The following is a 13,449-nucleotide window of genomic DNA, read 5'->3' as shown; positions in this document are numbered from 1 at the left end:
AATCAACTTCGATGAAGTTTTTACACCTGTTGCTAGGATCGAAACAATCAGGTTGGTTGTTGGTCTAGCAAACATGAACAACTGGAAGATGTGTCAGATGGATGTGAAATGTGCATTCCTGAATGACCCCTTAGAAGAAGAAGTTTATGTTGCACAATGAGATGGGTTTGTGAAACAAGGCGAAGAAAGAAAGGTGTACAGGCTACATAAAGCCCTGTACGGACTTAAACAAGCTCCAAGAGCTTGGAACAAGAAGATAAATGGCTTTCTAAGGGAGAAGGAATTTGTAAAGTGAAAAACTGAACATGGAGTATATGTAAGAAGAAGAAAGAATGACTTGCTTATACTATGTCTCTATATCGATGACTTGTTGGTAACAGGTAGCTACAAGAACAAGATCGAAGACTTCAAAGGTGATCTCAACAAGGAACTCGAAATGTCAGATCTGGGTGACATTTCATATTTCCTTGGCATCGAACTCTACAAGAGTGGTAGAGGTTTGATGATGCATGAAAGAAGGCATGTAGGAGAAATACTTAAGATATTTGAGATGTAAGATTGTAACCCAACTTCGACTCCAGTTGAGCCCAGATTACAACTGTCGAAAGATTTAGATAAAGATGATGTCGACCCAACCCAATATAGAAGACTTATTGGGTCACTTTGATACCTTTGTCACATAAGGCATGACTTAACATACAATATAGGTATGGTCAGTAGATTCATGCAGAGGCAAAATGTATGACATCTAGCCGCAGCGAAGAGGATACTAAGGTATCTGAAAGGAACTCTCGACTATGGCATTTTGTTTCCTGCAGCTGATGAGGGAAAATAATCCAAGCTAGTAGGATACACCGACTCGAGTTGGTGTAGTGATGCTGAGGATCGAAAATTCACAACTGGCTATGTGTTTATGTTAGGTGGTGCACCAATTGCTTGGAGTTCGAGAAAGGAGCCAATAGTGACATTATCATCGTGCGAAGCAGAATACATAGTTGTTTCCCTTTGTGCATGTCAAGCAAGTGGATGGTGAATTTGGTCGAAGAAATAACAACGAAGAGTCATGGAGCAATTACCATGAAGATCGAAAGTATGTCAGCTATCAATCTGGCAAAAAAATCCGAAAGCACATGGTCGAAGCAAACACATCAAAATAAGGTTCCATTATCTTCGAGAGTAGGCAGCAGATGGGAAGATGAATTTGGAAAACTGCAGAATTGAGAATTAGATTGCAGACATCATGACGAAGGGAGTGCAAGTCGAAATGCTCAGAAGACTAAGAGCTATAATAAATGTAGATAGCTTAGACACAATGAATTACGTGGTGTGTTGAATTATAATTCCTTGTGTCGAAGCAGGTTGCTCGACAGAACAAGGATGTGTTTAATAGCCTAGTGTATCGAATTGTATTAGTGTGTCGAAGTGTTGAAGCATGTTGCTTCACACAAGATTTCGACTTAGGCCTATTTTAGTAGTATTATCTATTTTGGGCTTTTATAATTTTGGGCTTTGTCTTAGGGAGTAAGTTAACCTAAATTTATAAATAAATGGAGTAACCCTTATTCTTGTATGAAGAAAAGATAAAAGTCATAACATTGTATTCACAGAATTTTGCAGTTGCAAAGTGAATAAAGAAGCTTTCCTCAGGTTGTGGGCAGAGGGAAAACTCTGCAAAAATTATTCTTCTTCTCCAACGTTTTTTTCTTTCTTTCTTAATTGTTCTTTCATTGTAATTACATGGTTGATAGCAATCTTGTTCATCAAGATTGATAAAAATTCTCCATAGATTGTGATGAATTTCTAACAAATTTGCGATAAACCTAAATTTTTTATTTTAATATAATAATAATAATAATAATAATAATAAATTAATATTTTATTATGTATTTTACATTATTATACAAAATTTACTTTCATATAATAAAGAAATTAAAAATAATTTTTATTTTAGTTTTTCTATTTGATTTCTTTATACTATTGTGTACTAAAGTGATTAGAGAAACAAGAAGATTATTAAATCAATAAATTTTTTAATTCAATACAAAACTTTTATTATATTTTTATAAGAATTTAATTGAAATATATTGACGGTGCAAAAATATTTTACGCAATCAATTAATTATAAATTTAGATGTTGAAAATATATTGATTTTTATTTTAACCTTTTATAAAATAATATAAATTATGATGGTGATGAATTGACAATATACATTTTTTTACAATAACATTGCATAATAATTAATCTCTTTTTATAATTAAAAATAAAATTTGATCTAACTTTATAAATTGTTTAAACTTTCAATTTTATGGTTAAATTTTTTTTTCAATTTAAATTATGATTCTTCTACACGTCAGTTTTCAAGTACAACCGATTGAACCGACTTAACTAAAAAAAGTACTATAGTATAGGCTACCACACACAAAAATTTCTCTCTTTTTTGTTGAAATTTTTACAAAAATAACCCACTTTTTCAAGGAAATTCCCAAAAAAACTCTGGTTTCAAAAAAATTCCCAAACTACCCCACTTTTAGGAGGAGGCGCCAATTCAATTGGCGACTCCTCTTAAAAATTGAATGCAGGCGCCAATTGGATTGACTAGGGCAGGTGCCCTAGCCAATTTGATTGATGCCCCTGTGTATAGCTTGAGAGGAGGCGCCAATTGGATTGACGCCTCAGTGTAAAATGCAATTTTTGTGTTATAAATAGATGCGTTGTGTGAGTCATTGTTCCACATCTCAATTAATCATTTGGCAATCATGTTTGGTGTTCATCGCTGATACGGAAAGATGATTTATGCGAGAGAGAAACCTCAGATGTTGATGTTGTTCTGGAACATCACTAAGTTCGATCGACTGAAGAGGGAGCTGGTTCATTGGTTAGATGGGAAAATACCAGAAGGAAAAAAAATTAGAAGTATTGAGAGACTCGATAGTATCTTTGGTTGAGTGCGAATGAAGACTGACAAGGATGCTAGGAAAATGATGTTCGATCGAGATGACATCAATTTGATTGTTGTAATCAGTTATAAATATTTTTGTTTTCAGATAGCTTATTTTGTACTGATGTTTATTGTGAACCTCGTTGTAACAAAAACTTAATGATATATAATGATTGAAGGTTACAGAAATACAATGTTACAAAAAGTTTAAGACCCAGATGATGCTCATCGATTGGGACAGTTGTTCTTGTTGTGTCCTGGTTGACGACAGATACTACATAATCTTATCATTTTATCTGTGGAATCCATTTCTGTCCTGATACATGTGCTGTTTGGCCTTCCTTTTTTCTTTCTACGCATCTCGTCGTTGTGCCAAACTATATCACCTTCATATGGAGGCCAGTATTCCTCCATTGGTAGTACCGAGAAGCTTTGATTATATACATTCATGACGGTGACGGTCTTGTACACATCAGATAAATGGTTGTAAGCGTCTTGACGAGTATAACTGCAATGACATGGGAGCAAGGAATGCGGAAGGCCTGGAATTTTCCATAATCGCACCAACTTTTGTTTAGTCTAACATCATAGGCTAAATTTGGTCTCCCCTCATTGTGATCCATTGTTTCCTGGATGCTGAAATTTTGCCTATGACGGTCAAAGACTGTTACAGCGCGTGTGTGCTAGCTTTAATGCTCTCCTCTTTCGTGACCTTCATGCAACACTCACTGAATACTTGCCCGGACATTAACACCGCACTCCATCTTTCACCTCTGGTTGCGACCGTATAAGCCAACCTATAATAGGTCGATCTTACCAAGGCGGATATCGACAAATTTTGAATTCATTTGAATACCCCGTTCATGCATTCCACAAGGTTTGTTGTCATGTGGCCCCATCGACAACCTCTGTCAAATGCCCTTGTCCACTGCTTTACTGGTATGTTATTTAGCCATCTCCCTGCATCTTCATTAGATAGTCTAATTTCATCACGATAATATTGAAATGACGGTTGAGTTAGAGCATACCCAACATTCACCACCTTCTTGCGAAGATTCTTATCTTTTATAGCACGCATAAAGTTTTGTGCAATGTGTCTGATGCAATAGACATGGGTAGAAGGATGATCATGCCATTCGTTGTCATGGTTGTTGTAGGCACTCTCAACGGTAGCATGTCTATCAGAAATCAAACAGAGATTGGCTTGTGGAGCCACATGCGTTCTGAGATGTCGAAGAAAGAAACCCCATCCACCAGTCGTTTCACCTTCAACCAGAGCAAAGGCAATGGAAAAGACATTGTTGTTGCCGTTTTGTGCAACCGCCATGAGCAAAGTACCCTTGTATTTTCCGTATAACCAAGTGCCATCAATTTGAATAATAGGTTTTCAAAATGTGAAACCTTTGATGCATGAGTCAAATGCCTAAAAGAGACGGTGAAAAATTCTATTACCTGTAGCACAGGTTCCGTCTGGCATCATCGTTGGCAATGTCTCCATAATTGCCACAGTTCCTGGGACATATGTTTTTAGTGCCCATAAAAATCGTGTCAATTCCTTGTATGAATCCTCTCAGTTGCCGAATACTTGTTCAACAGCCTTTGTTCTCGCAATCCAGGATTTCTTGTAAGATGGAGTATAATTATATGTTGTTATGATATGGGATATATTTATCCTCACCTTCACTTATGGGTCTTTATTAACCAACGGCAGAATGTCTTGACATATCAACGCAACGCTTAGTTTACGGTGATCTTGTTCAACGTTAGTTACAATGCAACTGTGAGGTGAGTCTATTGAAGCGATCTCCCAAGAGTCATTTTCCTTTTTGTAAGACGCAGCCAAACGAAACTTACAAAGCATGTTACGACATTCGATAACATACCTTCTAGAATTAATGCGTTTCACTGTAAAATCAACAGAGTTGTTCATGTGGAATTTTTTGATAGCTATAACACATTCTTCTTTGGTTCGAAACATGTCTCCCACCTTTAATTCGCCTTCTGATCTCGGATACAGATTATAGAAAACACTGTTGGATGTTTCATCGTCGTGCAGATCCATATATGTCATATGTTAAGGCGAATTGTAGACATGACTAGGAGGTATTGGTGGTGGTTGGTCATCATCTTCAATGTCGTTGTTCAGCATGTGATCAACCTATATCTCGGTCTCCTCTTCTTCTTCATCAACGACATTCATTTCTACTTCTGCTTCTGGGTTGACGTCATCTGACCATTATGGATCAAATTCACCAGATTCATCCTGACTGGTATTTGTGACTGCTGAGATGGTATACATGATTAAAGAGTACTGTACAACTCAATACAGTTGCAGCCTGAATGTTCATGACTAACAAACATGTATTCGACATCTTCATCGTCTCGTACCTTTAGGGGAAAAACTTGCATTGACTATTCTAAAAAAATATTGGATTTTGATACGTGATCTTTAACACAATACCCGATCCTATACAGGATTGTATTCTTTTTTTCAAATGCAAGAAGGTTGTATACAACTCAGACAACTCAGACTCGTATGTTTCACCGTTATAGTGAACATTAACACTGTATTTTGGTGAAGATGACATTGTGCAAATGAAAACTATTTTCTTGCTGCAGATGAATGTGAGTGAAGTGTCTTGGATGTTGATAGTAATACACTTAAATATGGAAATGATATCTCTCACATGCTAGCTAGTTCGTAGTGACGTGTCGCACATGCAAGCTAGTTCGAAGTGACGTGTCGCACATGCAAGCTACTACGAAATGATGTGTCAACCATGCAAGCTACTAAGAAGTGACATGTTCAGTATGCAAGAGAGAGGACAACCACGTGCCAGACATGCAGACACACACTCCAAATGAATTGGCGCCCCCATTCATTCCTTGCACATGGGCGCCAATCCATTTGGCGACACCTTGTCAAAGCATGCATGAAGACCTCGAAACCAAGCAATCAGACCCAGGTCTTGCATGCATATCCCTATGGAGGCGCCAATTTGAATGAAGACACCTCTTAAGGGTTGTACATGGTCGCCAATTCAATTGGAGACACCATGCAAGCACAACTTTTCATGTTCCCATCCATTTGCGTATAAATACATCCACTCCATCAACACTTCTTCCACACCATCACTCTCACTACTTCTTATACAATACTTATTCTACAATTTCATTTGTAACAATTTCTTGTAGTTTCATCTGTATCAACCCCCCGACAAAATGTCTATCCTCATAATGGGCGAATCACATAGAGAAACGGTTGCAAACATCGCAACATATGTAAGTTTTTTCTTTTGTTAACTTTTTTTCTTTCATCTTCACCAACCCCCTTTTATTTTAACATACCAACTTAGTCAAGTTTTTTGTTCTTTCTTTTATAGGATGTATCAAGGTTCCGGACTCGGGTCCACGGATATGTCCATATGGACCCGATGATTCAACCTTATGTTGAACTCGTCGGTTTTGGTCATATAAGCAAGATTTTGTCTTGGTCCGTAGATAACAAATTCATCATAGCTTTACGCGAAAGATGGCGACCAGAGACACACACATTTTGGTTCCCAACCGGTGAGTGTACTGTGACGTTAGAAGACGTCTACATGCTTTTGGAAATGTCCATTGAAGGTAAGGCTATTAATGGTAAAACCAACTATGCAAATTCAATTTGCATGGATCTCTTAGAGACTGATTTGTTAGATGATAACGCAAGAGGTCAAGGTATACTACTTTCACGCCTTAAGTCTTACTATAATAGTTTATACTTAGATGAACATTCTACCGAAGATGCTCAAATAATAAAAATTAGGTGTTACATTATGCTGTTAATTGGCTCGTTTTTATTTCCCGAAGGTAATGGTTCTAGCATGCATATTATGTATTTACCTCTACTTAGACATGTAGATAGAATAGGAAGTTACAGCTGGGGATCTGCTTGTCTAGCCTATCTCTATAGCTCCTTGTGCAAAAAATCACACAAAGATACATCTACATTTTTTGGATGTGCTGTTTTGTTACAAGCATGAGGTTGGTCAAGACTACCGTCTCTAGCACCCGTCAATAACAACCCTTTCACATTTCCGTATGCACAAAAGTAAGTTGTTTAAATTTCTATATCTTTACTTACTTCTTTAAAGATTATTACCTCCAACTAATATTTTTTGACTTTTTGGTGTAGATGGTCTGCACGTGGTATGAGTTACAACAGATGTCCAAGACACTTTATTACTCAGTATCACAACCTGTTGGATCACCTTCGACCGACAGACGTAAGGATAATAACTTGATTATTTCGTTATATTTTATTAACTTCTTCTACCTAGATTGTAATCCTATCTTCTTTTACATTTTAGTTCATTTGGCATCCATACCTTAATTTGGATCATAACCATGAGGTCAACGCTGAAGACGCGACCGTATGGACTGCATGCACACCGATAATACGGTTCACAACTGTGAAGATGCACAACAACGATCGTGTGAAGTTGCAGTTCGGTATGCCCCAAAATATCCCAGATCCCCCAGCTAGCCTAGGAGAATGACACCTACGCAAAGTTAACGACCAATGGAACTTCAATCAATGGCAAAGCTTCGCAAAATCGGAGTGTCGCAAATGGAAGCACCGTCATGACCATGTGTTAACTGACACAGTCATGTCAACTGAAGAAAAACCAAGTCGTACTTATATGGCTTGGTACAGATCGCTTGGTTTTCAGTTCATCGCCGAGGATACGTACTTGTATGACCCACGCCAGATGACTTACACACCTGACACCTCAACATCAAAACCCTAACAACAGTGTCATACCGGATACACACAACCCCCTGTCCGTCAAACGTTCCGTTCAACCAACACACAAACATACAACCAAAACATACCATACACCCAACCCCAATACAAAGAGCATACCACATACCACCACCAACAAATTGACCATCAACCTGAGACTCAACATCACTTCACACCCATCCCATCATCCTACCAAAGTCGCCTAAGCCAGAACACCCAACGATCATTCAACACCAACCGCCCATCCTCCTACCATAGTCAAAGAGCCCAAACCTCACAAAACCAAAACATCCAACAACCCTATCTCTACCAAACACCCCAACAACCTTTCCAACCTTTCCTCGACGCATCGTTCACACCCATGTCTCCCTTCAACCATCCCGGTCGCCCATCAATGAGTCATCCACAATCCAACTTCTCTGGCATGGGTCATGAGCTCAGCTACGGTGGTACACCATCGATGCATACTGAAGACTATGCCGACTTGTCTGACTACCTCAACAGACCATCTTCTGTAGTTGGTAGTGACGCTCTTGGCCCCTCAGATGCTCAAATACCAGTGGTGAATCACCAACGTGGGTTAGAGCCACGAGTTAGGGTAGCTAGGGGATGTGGGACCGGAGGTCGGTTAGGTGATCCCGATCATCACCATTAGGCTTTTTTGTGTAAACGGAAAATTTTATTAATATCAATTGGTCATATTTCAAATTTATCTATCACGTATACCATTTAACAAAAAAAATTCATTTTACAGTGAGGTGCCAATCCAATTGACGTCTCCTCTCAAGTAATACACATGGACGCCAATTGGATTGACTATGACACATGCCCTAGCCAATCCAATTGACGCCTCCATTCAAGCATTTAAGAGGAGCCGCCAATTGAATTAACGCCTCCTCTTAAAAGTGAGGTAGTTTGAGAATTTTTTTGAAACGAGGGAGTATTTTGGCAATTTCTATGAAAAAATAGATTATTTCTATAAAAAAAAAAATCTTTTTTGCTGTTTGAATTCGCGGGAACGTTTTATTCGCTGGCGAAATTCCGAAAATAGCGGTCTCAAATTTAAAAAACTAGGGTTTTTCTTGACGGGATACTTGAGATTTTATCCTGCTTTCCGATTTCTCACTCTTCCGTCTCCGTCTCCGGCTAATTCCATCTCAGGCTCTCTACATTTTCTCCGATGGTATATTTCTTCCCCTTCTCTCTAATTCTCTGTTTTTCAATTTCTATATTTATCCCCGATCAATTTAGTTTTTAGATTCCGTTTCCTTTCAAGCTTTTGCTTCTTCAAGAGTGATCATCATCGTGTTATACACTTGTTCATGAATTTGTCTCTTCTCTCAGTGTCATGTTCAGATTTGAAAGTTAATTGAAAATTTTCATCAATTTATTATGGTTACAGGTTGAGAAGTTGAATGCAATGGCGAAAAAGCATGAAAAAAGGCCAGCTGTATTGCCAAACAGTAAATTCGAAGGATCTACTTCAAAAGATCTACTGTGTGAGCACAGAGATAGTGATGATAGTGAAGATGACACCAGTGCAGACTCTCAAGATGAATTAGAAAGTTTCTCTGATATTGATGACCGAGAGGTGAATAACAAGTAGAATGTTTTCTCGGCGAAGCACGGGCACAAACACCACACAAGACATTGTAATAGTTTGAAATAATCACAAGTGTCGGTGTCCGACACCGCCACTGATACTGACACACTATATTTCAGAGGGGTCGGTGCTACAGTGGTTTATCATAATACACATCTGCTGTTTGAGCTTCAAATTACTGTTGCATTGTTTTGAAGTGGAAAAATTAATTATGGAAACAAAATAATTCACCTACTCACAGTTATTTACAAATCAATATGATCCATAAACTTTGTTTGAGATTTAAATCCAACATCCAACAGTAATAAGCTCCACCCTTAATTATGCCCAGTTTGTGTGATTGATAATCATAAATGATTATTGTTTCTCTTGGCCAAATTTATTTCTTTGTTTGTTGCTAGGCCGTTGATATTGCTTTGTATTACACATATTTGTGTCTATGCTAATGTACTATCAGGTCATTGTCATGCATAACACACTGATTATTCTTGCTGCCGACATGCTGCATAGATTGATCGGTACCTTTTCAATGAGGAAGAGAAGAATTACAAGAAGAAAATATGGGAAAACTCGAACCGCGAGTATCTTTTGGTACAGAAAATTTTACTTTATATTTGTTGTTTTAATAGTGCTGGAGAATGTAGTATGTTAGTTATTCCACTCTCTATCATGATTGTTAGTATTTTATTGGAGTAAATGTGCACCGGAACTCACTCAGCTTTATGTTTTCTTTCAGGAGCAAGTAGCCAAGGAATTAGCTGCAGCAATGCCAAAATCCAGAAAGGTATTTCTTGAATCAATTTTTAGTGAGATCGTCAGCTGCAAAATAAAATTTTCACTTTTACAATGAAGTCCACTGTTATATTTGTAGTTCTACTTTCATAAGTCATGTTAAAAGTGCATTATGTTATTGATTTTAATCTGTGTTTTATTAGCAGACCATTAACTTTGCATATTGTTTTCCAAATTATAAAACTATTGTCTACTCTACTAGATTTTGACCTATCTGTTACCAATTTCATTAAAATTTGGTATGCTTTAACTGAAGAATGTGATAGTTTCTCATAAAATCACATCATGTAGGAAGCTATACGCTGTTTCTGGTTAGACTTTATGACTATATTTGGATATTATGTCGCCTAAACTTTATGACTTTATGACTAGAGCTATTATGTCGCCTAAACTTTAATAATGTGGGTGTTAGACTTGATAAGATATTTGGATATTATGTTAGAGTCTTCTAGTTTACGTGCAGGATTATTATTATTATTATTATTTTTAAATCTCTATCTTAGATTATCTCTCAAGATTAGCTTCCCTGTTTTGTAGTTATTATGGTGATTTGTTTCCCAATTTCTTCTCTATTTACTTGGGATTTTGGAGTCTTTTGTTAGTAAAATTCGGTGTTGGTTCGTAGTCTTTTGTATCAAATTGTTATTAATCATGTTATACCACAACATTAATGTGGTATCCAAGTGGTATGGTACCATCCTACTCCTACCATTATCAGTGTCACTTTTGCGCTAACAAGTTTTCTAGTAATGAAACTTCACCAAAATTAGTGTTAGAAATCAAATAGCTAATTTCATTCCATACTGCATCTCCAACAGTTTCTTCCATGGGTAATTGGAAGTTTTGCAACATCTTATTCCAGCTTGTATTGCTAACTGTTATACAAAGCTCAACTTCTATGTCCATGTATTTTCATGGTGAATTGAATAATCATAGAAAATGGAAAAGTAAGACGAAACAAGAAAGAAATGTCAAAGCTAAGGAGTGTGATATCAGAACACCTAATGCATGTTTCTTTTGTTTATGCTAAGGAGTCAAGAAAGGTCAATTTTGCTATGAATACATATATGCATTTGTCTATCTATTGAACTTATTCATGTTCTTGTTTATTCCCCAGTAACATGTTTGTAAAATGATCTGAATTCATATTTTGGTAAAAAAAAAACTACAGAACATCAAACATATAAACTTTTGGTTTGTTAAACATACACTATTGTAGGGAATGAAACAGAGACAAGCTCAACAAGCAAAAAATTCAGAGCCTGCTCAATCTGCTGCAGTGGCCACTTGCCAAACGGTGAAAACAAAGGTATTTGTTCAATAGCAGACTTATCTATGCATTTTATTTATTAAACCTATTGTATAGCTTCTAGACTTCTAGTATTTTTAGTCATATGCAAATAAGAGTATGCGCGCGCACACACACAACACCTATATTTGTGAATTTGAAAATTTCCCTTAATGGAGATTTTTACTTCAATAATACTACTGCATCCAATGATGTGTTGCCACATCTTTTATTTAATATGACAAATCAAGTAATTTCAAACACATTAAATGATGTGGCATCACATCATTGGATGTATGTGTTAAATAACTTTACATTGACAATGCATACAAATTAAAATCCATATCTTAATTTGTAATATATCAACACCTCACATCCTTCATTCTACTCAAGGTTGAAGAAATATTTGTTCATTGAAAACCATTTCCTTATCATTTATTAGTATTTATTCACTGGGCTATTAGCTCGTGGAAAACATAAAAACATTAGGATCTTTCTAGACACTGAATAATTTTGGAATACCAACAATTGCTTTAACCTTTGTCCTTGCATTCACGTGCTTGGTAAGCATTCTGGTCGTTGCTTCTTTTTTGTGTCCATTTGAGATAGGGGTGAGGTTACATCCCCAAGTGTATGCTCTTTTTGATTTATCATGTACAGACAGTTGTACTGGTAAGTTCAATAAGCAACTACCATGAATGTTAGCTATTTTAATCATAGGCATAAGATGTTCTGAAATTATTTATATTTTTGCTTACTTGTAATGCATGCAGAGGCTCAGTAGCAAAGTCAATCACGATTGCCTGGCAAAGTTATTTGAAGATGAACCGGTAATTCTCTCTTGAACTGTTTACTTGAACAACCTTGAGTTTTGCCTATAGGACAAACATTTATATGATATAGCAGAAACGTAAAAGCCGTTCCATCTATTCTGTCATTTGCTTGTTATCATATCTTTAGTTTGAACAAGTTCCAAGGATACTCCGGGAGGAAAAACTTAAATCTGTAATGCATTTAAGGACAAATACTAAGGAACTAAATAAGAATATTTTAGTGAAAGAAAATGTTCATCTATAACTTTTTACACTAACCTGGAACCTCAATAGATATGAAAAAGTTTAGTCTTGAATTAGTTTTCTCTTTATGGGTTCAATAACAATAATACTTAGTATTGTTACATTATTTAACAACTTTTTACTAAATAACTATTACACAACTCATCTTATGAATGAAAGCTGTTATCGCAGATCTTATCTTTAAAAGTTACATGAATCTAAATTCAATTGAAATGTTGAGATTTCTTTTGTTTGTTGTTTTACATGTTTAAAAGAAACTTTTTCGATAGGTATTATCGACAGTTGGTTGTTTCGGAAGCTGTTTTCTCATGATTAATGTATATAACAGGCAGGTGAGCGTAATCCCAAGAGAGTACGATTTGATCTACCTTCGGATAATCACAGCAAATTTCAGTCTAAGGTTGACGATGACCAAGAGGATGGTGAGCTGGGATCAGGGAATTATTATGAGGATGGTGACAAAGATTGGTATAATAATGAAAATATGGATGAAACATATTACCCTGATGAAGATGGTTATAATTATTATGATGATGATCATTACTGATAAATTGCTAAATACTGTTTCTATTGCAATCCATATTCAACATGGCTGGAAGCAAGGGAACAGAAGATTTTTGAGTTTTTTGGATGTTGAACTGTCTCTATTTTGTAAGCTGTGGCATCACTAGGTGACTAATGAGTACCGATATTTTTGGTGAGTCTTAATAAGGTATTAGAAAAATTTAAATTTTAATAACCTACTACTGCATATGCAGGGGAAAACAACGTTAACATAAAACATTTTTATACATGATTTGTTATAGATTTATAAAAAGTGATTTTTTTAAATAAAAAACAGTAGAAGTTATTTATAACTATTTTTTTTATATTGAAAGACTATTTTTGACATCTAATAATTTAAATATGTATTATTAAAATTTTAACATAATTAAAATGACAATTTTTTTAGAAGATATATA

The 13,449-nt window shown here is 36.1% G+C and overlaps 1 protein-coding gene across 1 annotated transcript; it reads left to right on the top strand.

Moving 5' to 3' along the window:
* The first annotated feature begins 8,723 nt into the window (after positions 1 to 8,723).
* LOC127126584 (uncharacterized) lies at positions 8,724 to 13,198 on the top strand. Its single transcript, XM_051055537.1, has 7 exons — positions 8,724 to 8,911; positions 9,131 to 9,319; positions 9,842 to 9,922; positions 10,068 to 10,115; positions 11,343 to 11,432; positions 12,185 to 12,241; positions 12,816 to 13,198. Exons 1-7 carry the CDS (start codon positions 8,909 to 8,911, stop codon positions 13,032 to 13,034), a joined length of 687 nt encoding a protein of 228 aa, XP_050911494.1. The 5' UTR covers positions 8,724 to 8,908; the 3' UTR covers positions 13,035 to 13,198.
* Positions 13,199 to 13,449: the final 251 nt, after the last annotated feature.

This window comes from Lathyrus oleraceus, chromosome 3 (genome assembly GCF_024323335.1).
Source record: "Lathyrus oleraceus cultivar Zhongwan6 chromosome 3, CAAS_Psat_ZW6_1.0, whole genome shotgun sequence".
Lineage (NCBI taxonomy): Eukaryota > Viridiplantae > Streptophyta > Magnoliopsida > Fabales > Fabaceae > Lathyrus > Lathyrus oleraceus.
The sequence above is the reverse complement of the archived record's forward strand: the minus strand, read 5'-3'. Positions and strand labels throughout refer to the sequence as shown.